A 15241-nucleotide genomic window follows, 5' to 3' on the forward strand; every position below is an offset into this window, starting at 1 on the left:
TCTTTGCATTTTGTCAAATTTGTAGCGAAAGTGTTCTTAAAACTAACAACATGTGCTGCGTCATCATCCGAGACTGCTATAACATGAAATATATGGCAGAATGCAGGTAAAACAGAGCAGGACACACACAGTTCTCCCCCAAGGGGTTCAATCACAAATTTAATTAACACATTATTTTTTTAATGAGTGTCTTCCACATGGAAGCATGACCTCTGGAACGATGGCTGAAGCACGTGAAACTTAAGAATCTTTAGCTCATCTGGGACATAAATATCTTGCAACACCAGCTACAATAGTGCCATGCGAATGCCTGTTCTCACTTTCAGGTGACATTGTAATTAAGTGGGCAGCATTATCTCCGGTAAATATAAACAAATGTGTTTCTCTTAGCGATTGGTTGAACAAGAAGTAGGACTGAGTGGAGTTGTAGGCTCTAAAGTTTTACATTGTTTTGTTTTTGAGTGCAGTTATGTAACAAAAAAAAACCCTATATTTGTAAGTTACACTTTCATGACAGAGAGATTCCACTACAGTACTTGTATGAGGCGAATTGAAAAATCTTATTTCTTTTATCATTTTTACAGTGCAAATATTTGTAATAGAAAATATAAAGTGGGCCCTACAACACAGAATACAAAGTGTACAATTGAAATTGATACATTTGAAAATGTAGAAAAACATCCAAAAATATTGAATACATTTCAATTGGTATTCTATTGTTTAACAGTGTGATTAATCATGATTAATTTTTTGAGTTAATTGCGTGAGTTAACTGCGATTAATCGACAGCCCTAGTAAACACCTATATTCCCTGGACCTTGGGTTTTCCAGCAGCTCTTGCTCGAGAAGCTAAGCTTTATTTAAGAAAGTGACGTTTCTAATACTGCTAGCTGCAAAGATATCTATTAATGTGTAATTCAAACCATTATAGTCTGTTGCAAGCCTGCAAAACAATAGCAGTAATACAGTGAAAGTTCTGTTCCTTTCTCCTCCCACGTGCCTCCTAAAGCAGTACTAATGCTGAAGTCTAGTCACTGGCCACTTACATGTTGATATGATTTAACAAGAAGCTCGGACAGCTGTGTTATGTTTCAATAGCGGGTCCCTATAAGTAGTTCAACTCTCTCCTCTTACGTAATTATAAATAAAACGTTACATAGCTCAAACATATTAGAGCAAAGAATTATACCTAACATTATTAATGTGACCAATGAATAGTTCAGTGTGCAGGGAGGAAAAATAGTTTTTTTTTTTCATTGCAAATGCAAGAATATACAAAGTATGGAAAGATGTTAACGGGGAGTGACAAGTACTACAGTAAAAACTATTCTCAAAAGGAACTCATAGATACTATATTACCTTGTGTAGAAAAATATAACTCAGTACTCCATCACTTGTCATGAAGATGGCAGAACCTCTACTGTGGCTTTACAGCCCATTAAGAATATTTTACATATTTTTACAAAATTTCAAAAAGGGGGGGGGAAAAGGAGGAGGACCTGGTTTTTGGAATTTCATTTTCTTGTTCCCAGATATTGTGCTGATAAGAGGATGGAAAACACTTAGTTACCTTGCTGATTTTCCAACGGTCTTGTATGAGTACATGTTAATTGGTCACACTTTAAATGAAGACTACTGTGACAATAACAGACTTGTCAGTGGACATGCTAACTTTACACAGTTAAAGTGTGTGTCAGACTAAAATTCTTTTTATATGAATGCAGTTAAGCTATTATGAAATTAAATCGCCAAAAAAACAGCTCTTTTGCGGATTAAGGTTCTGTAAAATCTTTGAAACACTGACAGTAATTTGGGAAAGTAAATAATGTTGGTTGAGTAATTAAACTACAAAGGTGAAGTTAGTAATGATCTTCCAGTTGCTCTCCATTTTAATTTAACTGAAAAGGATTTCCCAAAAAGGGGATTGTATCTTTGTTTTACTGCTTTGTTTTATGAAGAAGGCTTAAGTTTTGTTTTGTGTTCAAAGTGGCTTTTCCCCTGCTTATTAGAAATATTAGGAATGACAAGTCTTGTCTTCCCTAATTTTGCTGGAGGACTACTTTTGTGTTTTTGTGGGAGTAAGGGTTGATCTCAGGTGTATTGTGAGCTTTCTCACCTTTATTGCAGAGGGGAAATCATAGGACTGGAAGGGACCATGAGAGGTCATCTAGTCCAGTCCACTGCCCTCATGGCAGGACTAAGTATTATCTAGGCCATCCCTGACAAGTGTTTGTCTAACCTGCTCTTAAAAAGATCCAATGGTGGAGATTCTACAACCTCATTGGGGGATGTATTCTACTGCTTAACCACCCTGACAGGAAGTTTTTCCTGATGTCCAACCTAAACCGCCGTTACTACAATTTAAGCCCATTGCTGATTGTCCTATCCTCAGAGGTTAAATGAGAACAATTTTTTTTCCTCCTCGTTGTAAAGACCTTTTATGTACATGAAAAACTGTTATGTTCAGGGGTGTTTGAACTTCTAAAGAGATCCCCTCTTTCAAACATTTACTAGATATTGAATTGTACTTTTTTTTTTAAGCAGTTTGGACTAAAAAAAAAAAAACTCGCTTAGCCTTGTCTTATGTAATGTCATAATTTCACTAGTTCTGCCACCAAACGAGTGTTGGTATTGGGTGTAACTAAACTAAAAGAGCCTTCTACACTTCCATTTTTGCAGTTCAGTAAAGCTTTCCATTATGACCTACTAATAACAAAGGCTTGCCAATTTGCAATAATTCTTCTTTTGATCTTTTATGTAGGTTAAATTTGGTTGAGGCCTTTGTGGTAGACACAGAGCTACGGCAGTGCCTTCAAGAAGAGCTTCTACGTCGTTTTCCAGATCTCAACCGGCTAGCCAAGAAATTTCAAAGACAAGTAGCAACCCTGCAGGACTGTTACCGAATGTATCAAGCTATTAACCAACTACCTAATGTTGTACAAGCACTGGAAAAACATGAAGGTAACATGCCTCCCGCCTCTTTTATACATGTTTTATGTCTTGTGACATACTGATATTGGCAAGAAGTAGAGAATGGATTTCAAAAGACGACTGTGGTAGCCTGTTTTGATGAAGGGAGTAAAACTGAAAGGGAACTTGAAGTGTGTTATAATTCTAGAACATCAGAGATACTTTTCAGATGAATTTAGCAAGTGAATAGAAAATAAAATGTCTCAAATGGTGTAGTATCCCTTTTGCAAAAACACTTTATAACTGATAGGTAGCCAAGATGGAAAGTTCAATCCTGTCTGCTAGGGAGAAATATCCCATAAGCCAGTCTGTCTTTAGAATTCTCTCTTGAAATCTAAAAATAAATAAAAGAATGTAAGTTTTCTTCTTTGAAAGTAACGCTGTAGTTAATTTATTGTTGACTTTTTTGAAGGAAATATTTTAGTTGTAGAATGCAGTAACTCTTTAATAGTCTGTGTTTAAATCCAAAAATCAGCTTCCCAGGAACTGAAAATGTTAGTGGAATAACTGGTAACACTTTTTTTTTTTTTTGCTTTCTGTTAAAAATTAGTGAGGCAACATGGTAAAGCTTTCCCACATCTTAAAGCAATAACAGCTGGGTAGGCAGTCTCTTTGATTTTTATTAGAATGGAATCTTTTATTACTTCAGGCAGAAAATATGGCTACTTATAGGGCATAATGAATAAGAGAAAAATGAAATTGAGTATTTCTATCTGATTTTAGCTGAAGGTGTTCAGTACCCATAAACAAAAATAGGTTTCTCTTTCTTGATAAATTGTTGTACTGTGTGAAAAGGGAAGGAGAATACCATAAAATAAGGTATATTGTCACAATTGTGGAAAATGGGCTTCCAGATCTGAGCCTAGCATGCAGTGTAAAATGTAATCCATTGTAAACCTCTGTACAAGCATAGAAAATCCATATTGCTACTAAAAAATTAAAATCTGATTATATAGAGCACCATATATAAAGGTAGGTTTTGGCTCAGAATCTCACTAAAAATGTCCTTGTTACGGAACAAGGCCTTACAAAATGGTGGTAAAGTCCTTGTAATATGTATATTAATGCATACTGTAGAGGTGAAAGAGGTGTTTTGTTTTTCAGAAATGCTGAACACCAAGTAATTTGATCCCCAAAATTACTAAAAATCTGTAGTCTGGAAAAAGGAGAAATAGTGGGCCAAATCTTAATTGCCTCTATTGATGCCAGTTAAGGGATGTGGCCCCAACTGTTTTAATCTCCTGGAGGTCTTACCATGTCTTATGGGATACCATGACTAAGACAAGTAAAATGCTCACAATTAATAAGTGAGTATTTTAATAAAGAAAGGAATAAAACCAAAACACAAGTAAGCAGTAAACAGTGGGTCCAGAAGAGTTACAATTTCTCCTGTATGTCTCTCTGTAGAGAATTTTCAACAGAGATTACACCTTTGAGTGGGTCTGCCCTGGTGGGGACATCCTTCTCTCGGTAAATTTAAGACCACAGTATATTATTCCACAAATCAGTTGAGTCCTATCTTAGTTTATCTTAGAAAACAGTTGACAGAAAGCAAAGTTTCCTAGGAGTTCCTTTAATTAGCTTGAATATCTCATTTAATAAAATAAAATAAGCAACCAAAAACAAGCATCTGAGCTATTATTCTCCAAGTAATATGTGTATGAAAGTAACTGTTTTTACCAAATTTTAGGAGATACTTAAACAAGTTTGTAATAAACTAAAATTACCATAATAAATTACATTTTTTATTAATAAAATCATTTTTGATCAAAATTTAGGCTTCTTATCCTCCACAGTACATGCACAGATCAAATTGGGGGCGGGGGGAATAATTCATGATCTCTTCTACAAGGTCTGTCCACAACCCAAGTACTGCCAAAACTCGATACTGGATTTGTGGTCTTGGCCCCCTCTGGCAAAGATCTTTCACTTAAAGCATGTGTGTATTAAGATGAACAAGTAATGCTTGTTAACTTGTTTTAAAATAATATTAAGCCAATTTAAAACTCTGCTAACGTCACATCAGTTTAGATTGTATTTAGTTTACACCCCATAACGAGATTTTTCCTCTAAATTAGAGGCGCTGTACTTGAGCCTTATATTCACTTGCAAGGTACTGTAGCAAAATATACTCTCAATGTACTATGCAAGAACTAAAGATGGAACTAAATATTGTTCAGCACTATCCAGCCTAAAACTGTTGCTCTGGCTGAATTTACCCGTTGTGGTGCCACCTCTTCCAGGCTCTTCAGGCACTTACTCCTTATTCTAAGGATTTATTCCCACCTCTGGGTGTAACCTCAAAGTCAGTGTTGACCTTACTTAGCAGCCTGCACTTGCCCTTTCTCCCTGGGATGGAGTGTGCCTTTGCCTAGACTATCTGTCAGATGTAGCTTTCATCCGCTTTGAATACTGTAGTTCTGTGCATTCTGTCACTGTTTTATTTTTGTTTTTCACTATTGGCTTTTTCTTTGAATCAACAGTATTACTCTGACATCATTACAGGTGAAAATCCATACATATGAAATGAACTGAGGAGCAAATTATATGGCAAACTCCCAAAACTACAAGGAGTCCAGTGGCACCTTAAAGACTAACCGATTTATTAGGGCATAAGCTTTTGTGGGCTATAACCCACTTCATCGGATGTATGGAGTGAAAATTACAGATGAAGGCATTATTATACTGACACATGAAGAGAAGGGAGTTGCCTCACAAGTGGAGAACCAGTGTTGACTGGGCCAATTCAATCAGGGTGGATGTAGTCCACTCCCAATAATAGATGAAGAGAGGTCAATTCCAGGAGAGGCAAAGCTGCTTTTGTAATGAGCCAGCCACTCCCAATCTCTATTCAGGCCCAAATTAATGGTGTTAAATTTGCAAATGAATTTTAGTTCTGCTGTTTCTCTTTGAAGTCTGTTTCTGAAGTTTTTTTGTTCAAGTACAGCTACTTTTAAATCTGTTATAGAATGTCCAGGAAGATTGAAGTGTTCTCCTACTGGCTTTTGTGTGTTACCATTCCTGATGTCCGATGTGTGTCTGTTTATTCTTTTACGTAGGGACTGTCCGGTTTGGCCAATGTACATGGCAGAGGGGCATTGTTGGTACATGGTGGCATATATCACATTAGTAGATGTGCAGGTGAATGATGGTGTGGTTGGGTCCTATGATGGTGTCACTAGGGGAGATATGAGGACAGAAAGCAATGAGGTTTGCTACAGGGATTGGTTCCTGTGTTAGTGTTTCTGTGGTGTGGTGTGTAGTTGCTAGTGAGTATTTGCTTCAGGTTGGGGGGCTGTCTGTAAGCGAGGACTGGTCTGCCTCCCAAGGTCTGGAAGAGTGAGGGATCGTTTTCCAGGATAGGTTGTAGATCATTGATAATGTGCTGGAGAGGTTTTAGCTGTGGGCTGTACGTGATGGCCAGTGGTGTTCTGTTGTTTTTCCTTGTTGGGCCTGTCCTGTAGTAGGTGATTTCTGGGTACCCATCTCTCTCTGTCAATCTGTTTCCTCACTTCCCCAGGTGGGTATTGTAGTTTTAAGAATGCTTGATAAAGATCTTATAGGTGTTTGCCTCTGTCTGAGGGATTGGAGCAAATTTGGTTGTATTTTAGGGCTTGGCTGTAGACAGTGGATCCTGTGATGTGTCCTGGATGGAAGCTGGCATGTAGGTAAGTATAGCAGTCAGTAGGTTTCCAGTATAGGGTGGTGGTTATGTGGCCATCACTTATTTGCACTGTAGTGTCCAGGAAGTGGATCTCTTGTGTGGACTGGTCCAGGCTGAGGTTGATGGTGGGATGGAAATTGTTGAAATCATGGTGGAATTCCTCAAGGGCTTCTTTTCCATGGGTCCAGATGGTGGTGATGTCCTCAATGTAGCGCAAGTAGAGTAGGGGCATTAGGGGATGAGAGCTGAGGAAGCGTTGTTCTAAGTTAGCCATAAAAATGTTGGCAAACTGTGGGGCCATGCAGGTACCCATAGCAGTGCCGCTGACTTGAAGGTATAAGTTGTCCCCAAATCTGAAATGGTTGTAAGTGAGGACAAAGTCACAAAGCTCAGCCGCCAGGTGTGCCGTGGCCTCATCAAAGATACTGTTCCTGACAGCTTGTAGTCCATCTTCATATGGAATATTGGTGTAAAGAACTTCTACATCCATGGTGGCCAGGATGTTGTTTTCAGGAAGATCACCAATGTACTGTAGTTTCCTCAGGAAGTCGGTGGTGTCTCAAAGATAGCTAAGAGTGCTGGTAGCATAGAGTCTGAGGAGAGAGTCCAAATAGCCAGATAATCCTGCTGTAAGAGTGTCAATGCCTGAGATGATTGTGCAAAAAGTTTCTGATTGTTTTATATGAGAGTGACAGTGATAGGATATTTCATTTATTTGCAGCATACCTAAATGATCATTTGTAGTAGGTGACCTTGTTCTAATTTTTCTCACTACTCGGCTGCCCTTGCTGAAAAATATTGGTATGGGCCTAATGATTGCGGATAGGTGTGATTTTGTTATGATGTTGTCATTCAGTCTTGATCTGATTATTTTCCTATCCATTTGTTTATTGAGACCGGAAGAGCTTTTACCTCATTGAGAGATTTGACTCATTGTCAAACTTTCAAACAGTTTCTGGTAAGTTTGAGAATCTGACACATTTCAGGACTTTGTTTCCTGATTAATGATTCTTGGGAAATATATCAACCATATCATTAAGTTGGCATCAGTGACTACTTTTCCCTGGAGGATTTCTTTATATTGCTGGTCTTACTTTTATGAATTATGTAAGTTATTAGTAAAAATGCTGTTTCTAGCAGCAAAAAATTTAATTTATAATATTTCAAGATTTGAGATGCAAAGTGCTCTTACCTTTCAACTTTCTGTGTAGTAATGCAGTATTTTTAATTTTGAGTTAATAGGTATAATAAAACCTTTTACTACAGTAAATTGAAAATCGTGGCAATTGTGAAATAGTAGTTTAATTTAAAAAGATGAGAGCAGAGGTGGGTGTTGCAATGGGTTAATTCCTTTCCTTTTCACCTTTGGAGATGTTACAGGTCAATTCTTCTCTTCCTCTGTATGTGCACAGCTTACTTTCATAACAATGGGAATTACATGCAGAGAATATGTTGATAGGGTGATAAAATGAATGGCCTTTGAAATGAAGCTGTAAATGCAACAGTGTGACAAATGGAGTTGAATTTGGAGCTTCTTGATAAAGCTTAAAGAAAAGGAGTATTTGTGGCACCTTAGAGACTAACAAATTTATTTGAGCATAAGCTGTCGTGAGCTACAGCTCACTTCATCGGATTCTATCACTGATTCATTAATATGGTACATTATGCGTATAAAGCAGTGATTCTCAAACTTTTGTACTGATGACCCCTTTCAAATAGCAAGCCTCTGAGTGCGAGCCCCCCCCCCTTATAAATTAAAAGCACTTTTAAAAATATATTTAACACCATTATAAATGCTGGATGCAAAGCGGGGTTTGGGGTGGAGGCTGGCAGCTCGTGACCCCCCCCATGTAATAACCTCGCGACCCCCAGTTTGAGAACCCCTGATATAAAGAGTGTGCATATGAAAACTCAGTGTTCACTGTGTCTTAAGCCTTGTATCACCGTGCCTTAGATTTAAGTAACAAAACTAGAATGAAAATGAATTTTCATTTAAACTAATTTTAAAAGTATCTGTTTTGATATGATTCATATGCAAAAGAAATCCAGTATTTTCTTAATCTTAAATTTGACTTTTTTTGTGAATTTATATATTTTTTGCATTTAGACTTTTGGAAAACATGTTCATCTAAATTCATTATTTAAGTTGTATCATTAAACTTCCTTCATTCTTTTAAAGAAGGTGAATTTTTACTGCTACTTAATTACTATAATTTATCAAGTAGTCAGGTATATATGAGATTATTGCACTGTATGTGCCCCAGCTCTGTTAATCAGTGCATGAATAACTGATGAGTCCACTTTCAGAGAAGAGAAATTATTTGACTCTATTTATCTAATCCCTGCCACCTCCTTAGTGCAGCCCGTTTTTCCAAATTAGTTCATAGAATCATAGAATATCAGGGTTGGAAGGGACCCCTGAAGGTCATCTAGTCCAACCCCCTGCTCGAAGCAGGACCAATTCCCAGTTAAATCATCCCAGCCAGGGCTTTGTCAAGCCTGACCTTAAAAACCTCTAAGGAAGGAGATTCTACCACCTCCCTAGGTAACGCATTCCAGTGTTTCACCACCCTCTTAGTGAAAAAGTTTTTCCTAATATCCAATCTAAACCTCCCCCACTGCAACTTGAGACCATTACTCCTCGTTCTGTCATCTGCTACCATTGAGAACAGTCTAGAGCCATCCTCTTTGGAACCCCCTTTCAGGTAGTTGAAAGCAGCTATCAAATCCCCCCTCATTCTTCTCTTCTGCAGGCTAAACAATCCCAGCTCCCTCAGCCTCTTCTCATAAGTCATGTGTTCTAGACCCCTAATCATTTTTGTTGCCCTTCGCTGGACTCTCTCCAATTTATCCACATCCTTCTTGTAGTGTGGGGCCCAAAACTGGACACAGTACTCCAGATGAGGCCTCACCAATGTCGAATAGAGGGGAACAATCACGTCCCTCGATCTGCTCGCTATGCCCCTACTTATACATCCCAAAATGCCATTGGCCTTCTTGGCAACAAGGGCACACTGCTGACTCGTATCCAGCTTCTCGTCCACTGTCACCCCTTGGTCCTTTTCCGCAGAACTGCTGCCTAGCCATTCGGTCCCTAGTCTGTAGCGGTGCATTGGATTCTTCCATCCTAAGTGCAGGACCCTGCACTTATCCTTATTGAACCTCATCAGATTTCTTTTGGCCCAATCCTCCAATTTGTCTAGGTCCTTCTGTATCCTATCCCTCCCCTCCAGCGTATCTACCACTCCTCCCAGTTTAGTATCATCCGCAAATTTGCTGAGAGCGTAATCTACACCATCCTCCAGATCATTTATGAAGATATTGAACAAAACCGGCCCCAGGACCGACCCTTGGGGCACTCCACTTGATACCGGCTGCCAACTAGACATGGAGCCATTGATCACTACCCGTTGAGCCCGACAATCTAGCCAGCTTTCTACCCACCTTATAGTGCATTCATCCAGCCCATACTTCCTTAACTTGCTGACAAGAATACTGTGGGAGACTGTGTCAAAAGCTTTGCTAAAGTCAAGAAACAATACATCCACTGCTTTCCCTTCATCCACAGAACCAGTAATCTCATCATAAAAGGCGATTAGGTTAGTCAGGCATGACCTTCCCTTGGTGAATCCATGCTGGCTGTCTTCAGGTTTGTCTTCCGAGTTTTCTCTTACATATTAGATTATTTTTTTTAATCACAATTCATGTTCCTTCAGCTCTTGGGAATGAGAAATGTAATTGCCTCCATATTAGTCATACTGTAGGTGGACTGGAATTTGTGACTTTGCAATGTCACATAAATCCACAATTTTAAACTCCACACCTGAAATAGTAGCACACTTCATACTTCCAATTTATTGGTACGTATTTCTTTTCTCTGTTCTGCTGTGCTCCCTTGCATTGTTCTTCAAAGTTATTTTCCAGAGACTCGTTAGATTTAAAATGACTGTCTTCCGTTTCGGCAGCTTCAGCAGTCTGCTAATGAAAGGATTTAATCTTTTACTCAGGAATAGATATTGATCAATTTTTTAAATCAAAAAAAATTTAAGCAAAAATAAATCCAGAAGAGAAAAGGAGAACAAAAAACCCAGCTTTCCCTTGGTCAGTTATGAAACTCTAGGATTGAAAGCAGAATAGCTTAATCTCTGAGCCCATTCTATTCTTGGCCTGCCAGTGAGAGTTGTGTTAGTGATGGTACTTGATGTAGCTGTATGCACACTGAGACCAACAACTTATGTTGCTTAGCCCATTAAATAGCCTTCAGATGGAAATGACAGGTCACAAGGTACTTGATATAGAATAAAGAAAAGGAGGACTTGTGGCACCTTAGAGATGAACAAATTTATTTGAGCATAAGCTTTCATGAGCTACAGCTCACTTCATTGGATGCATTCGATGAAGTGAGCTGTAGCTCACGAAAGCTTATGCTCAAATAAATTTGTTAGTCTCTAAGGTGCCACAAGTCCTCCTTTTCTTTTTGCGAATACAGACTAACATGGCTGCTACTCTGAAACTTGATATAGAATGGAGTTCATGATTTAGGATTGAAAGGCTCTATAATGCTGATAGTGATCACCTGAACTGTCTAGTCCCCTAGCTTGTGCATTTTTTTTAGCCTTTGCTGGCCTGGGTTGCGGGGAGAGTCTTTATGTTTAAAAAAAAAAAAAAAAAGTGTTAAACACGACTTGGCACCTAGATTACACAATGTCTCACTCCTTTTTAAAAAAGTATAAGAAGCAAATATTTACTACTGCTTCAAAGACTTGTGCATTATTAAATAATACAATTTGTGAAAAAGGTTAGGATGGCATTCTAGCATTTTGAAACCTAGACCATTTAAAATTTTGGCATGTTTTAAGCAGAATCCTGACAGTGGAGGTCTGCAGAGCTCATTAAGTTAACAGAAAATGGTGAGAACTTTGCTGATGTTCACCTTCCTGCTTCAGCATGTGCTTTGTGATGCTAAAGTCCAGCAGTCTTTTGGAGCCTGAGAATATTTTTGGAATAGTAACTTTTAAGAAAAGTTCCCCTGCAAGTTGAGGAGCCTGACGGTCTTAGCTTTCCCTTTGCAAGTCCTGCACTGCTGAGCGTTGGAGATGCATGAAGGCAGAAAAAACAGGGATTGGAGTGCACTAAGACACTGTCTACTATCTCAGTTCATGCCACTATTATAGGCAGAAGTAGATGCAGAGAATATGCTCCCATTTTTCCTTACTGGAAGTGAGCTGCTGCTGCTGTTCTGCACTGTGCACCAGTTTGGAGGAGGGAGGGGAATTAAAAGGAAAACTTCAGGCAAGTCTTGAAGATAATTTCTGTAGACAATTCCCAGGGAGGTCTCCAAGTCACGGATCAAATACAATTCAGTACACAAAATCAATAAATCCTTAGATGCACTCCATTATGCTAAAAGCTGTCCAACACCTAATGGGATCTGGAGTGTTCAAACCAGGGAACAAACACTGAAGAAGTGTGTATGTTTCTTCCCCCCAGTATGGTTCCAAAGAAATCAGGAGATGAGAGAGTGGTGTTGAGTTTTATGGAAATGAAATAATTTACCTCTCCAGATACCTGAGGACAAAAAGATGGGTTGTGGTTCATGTCAGTTCATACCTAAAAAACCTTTAAAATAAATAAATAAATAAAAAAATCCAGATTCTAGAATTGAGAGAGAGGGCATCAAAACAGAGCCAGTAGCCCACTCTTTTCAAATGGAGGGTGTTCCAGTCAAGTGTTTCAGATGTTGGCAACTGGAGTACTATTATAGGGGAGGGATGATTGTGGATAAACATGTCCTAGACCTAGACCATTTAGGCAGTAGTCAGTTACTTCTCAGTGGTTAATATTGGTGAGGTGAGGCGAGGGGTGAGTGTGAAAGTGAAATGGAGGGGAAGAGACAAGGGTTTCTCTAAACAGGTTGGTAAGGAAATGCGAAGTTCTGGTAATAGCCAGTACATAGTACTATCTTTACATGTTAATGCAGAGGGCAAACTATGGCCTGCGGGCCACATCCGGCCCGCGGGACCCTCCTGCCTGGCCCCTGAGCTCCCAGACCGGGAGGCTAGCCCCTGACCCCTCCTCTACTGTTCCCCCCTCCCCTGCAGCCTCAGCTCACTGCACTGCTGGCTCAATGCTCTGGGCAGCGTGGCTGCGAGCTCCTGGGGCAGCGCAGCTGCAGAGCCGCAGCCTAACCCAGCGCTCTGTGCTGTGAGGTGGTGTGGCTGGCTCCAGCCCGGCGGCACGGCTGCCTGTCCTGGTGCTCTGGGCGGCAAGGCTATAGCGCCGCCAGCAACCAGTGCTCCAGGCAGCATGGTAAGGGGGCGGGGGGGGGGGGATAGAGGGCAGAGGAGTTTGGGGTGGTGGTCAGGGGGAGGGGGAGTGGACAGGGGTTGGGGCTGTCAGAGGGCAGGGAACAGGGGGAGTTGAATGGTGGCAGGAGTCCCGGGGGGTGGGGGGCACAGTCAGGAAGGAGAGGGGGGTTGAATGGGGCAGCCTCCCCTAACCGGCCCTCCATACAATTTCAGAAACCTGATGCAGCCCTCAGGCCGAAAAGTTTGCCCGCCCCATGTTAACGCATTGAGGTTACTTGTGAACATGAAAGGTGTAGATTATGTTCAGAAGTAAACCTCATAACCTTATAATTCTATACTTAATCAGCTGCTGCAGTGTTACAGCCTTTGATTCATTTTGAAGAATTCTATGATAATTCCTATTATTAGTAATACTGATGTAACTTTAGCTGCTATGATTAAATTATACCTCATGGTTGCAAAAATGTAAACATTTATTTACTGATATGAAGTGTTTGCAGTTGGCTATTGTATAGGCTCACCGTTGCAGCTCAGAAAATATGCTGGTTTCACAGAACACAGTCTGCAAGTGCTAACAATAAATCTGGAGTCTTATGTTTTTGTTTTTCATTGCTTATGGATTATTTTATACTTTGAAAATTCTATACACTTTTGTGTGAGATGTGGAATCTTCTCGTATGACTATTGTATTCAGTGTTAGGTCATGTATACAGGACATACATATAGAAAAATAGATGATATGTTTTACAATTCAGGTTTTTTTAATGTTTAATGAATTGGCTTCCCATTTGAAATTAGTATTAGCAGATGTAAAGATCTGATGCAGAGTGAAGAAGAGATATTTTAACAGTATTTCCCAGTGATGCCCAAGGTCTGAGTTACAACTTGTAATGTCGGAAGTTTCCTAACTTGTGGGATTTTATTTTTAATACAAACAATTCACATGGGGCAAAGATAATAGAAGTTTTCAAATAATTTCAATTAATACATCTTAAAAATTGGTAACTCTAGAGGTTAAAATCTCAGCAAAAGCAGTTTTCAAATTTCTGCATCCCCCAGCAACGCTGCGTTGTATTGAGATGGCTGATGATCACTTTACCTATGCTATGCAGCACTCAATGCAGTTTATTTAGATCACTTTGGATATGAATAAAGTGCATGTAATAGCACCAAATGATTCTCTAGAGCATTGGTTCTCTACCTATTTACCATTGTGGGCCACATATGGAGCTGTCTGTGTTACGTGGGCCACATCCACACACTATATATATATATATATAATATATATATATATACACACACTACCTGTATGGCCCTGAGGATGTCGCATGGGCCGCAGCTATGTGCTGACTGGGCCGCAAGCGGGCCGTAGGTTGAGAACCACTTGTCTAGTGAGAGGCAAATGGTTAGTCTCCACCCTAGGAATGAGGTAGATAAGCTAAAAGTAGGAAGAATTTCTGAAGTAAGTGCAGTCTGTGAAATAACTGTTGTCACATCTCAGTGAAAACTAACAACTCATTAGTTGTGTACTGGTGCTATTTTGCTTCAGGCTGGTAAGTTCAACTGAATATTTAGAGAAATAATGACTATCACATTTTTTTTCTTTGACAGGAGCACACCAGATGTTGTTGCTGGCAGTATTTGTAATGCCTCTCAACGATCTCAACTCTGACTTCTCCAAGTTTCAGGAAATGATAGAAACAACTTTAGACATGAACAAGGTATGGGATAGTATCAGGGGGCAGCCGTGTTAGTCTGTATCCACAAAAACAACAAGGAGTCCGGTGGCACCTTAAAGACTAACAGATTTATTTGAGCATAAGCTTTCGTGGGTAAAAACCTCAGAACTGGAGCCGGAGGAAGCTCCCGGAGGTGGAGGTGAGTCTGATCTTCCACGTGCTGCTGGGAGTGTCCCAACCAGAGGCTCCTAGCTGCTAGTCCCCACAGGTTGGGGAGGGACAGGACTTGCTCTTCTCCTGCACAGCCCCTTTCAGGGCGGGGAGATCAGACCCACTTCTGGGTACCTCCACAGGCTGCAGGAAGCTCCACAGCTGGGCAGCAGCCCCAGAGCTTCCTGGAGCTGGAGGAGGTTCCCGGAGGTGGAGGTGGATCTGATCTCCCCCTTGCTACTGAGAACACCCCATCCAGGGGCTCTTAGCTGCTAGTCTTGGCCTCACTTCTGCCCTGCCTCTAGAAGTGGATCAGAACTCCCCGTCGAGAGCGCCTGTGCAGGGGATGGACAAGTTCTGTCCCTCCCCAGCGCGGACTAGGACCGAGGAGCCCCCGGCTGGGGTGCTCC

The 15241-nt window shown here is 40.2% G+C and overlaps 1 protein-coding gene across 5 annotated transcripts in view; it reads left to right on the forward strand.

The window, feature by feature from the left end:
- Positions 1-15241, forward strand: part of MSH2 (mutS homolog 2) — a 105529-nt gene that overhangs the window by 48071 nt on the left and 42217 nt on the right. For all 5 annotated transcript variants that reach the window (XR_012158275.1, XM_073339151.1, XM_073339150.1 and 2 more), the window contains 2 exons: positions 2762-2961; positions 14554-14663. Coding sequence is in view for 4 of the 5 variants with exons in the window: in XM_073339151.1 (XP_073195252.1) it covers positions 2762-2961; positions 14554-14663 (310 nt within the window). In the remaining variant the exon portion in view is untranslated. The remainder of the gene's footprint in view (positions 1-2761; positions 2962-14553; positions 14664-15241) is intronic.

Source organism: Lepidochelys kempii, chromosome 3 (assembly GCF_965140265.1).
Source record: "Lepidochelys kempii isolate rLepKem1 chromosome 3, rLepKem1.hap2, whole genome shotgun sequence".
Taxonomy (NCBI): domain Eukaryota; kingdom Metazoa; phylum Chordata; order Testudines; family Cheloniidae; genus Lepidochelys; species Lepidochelys kempii.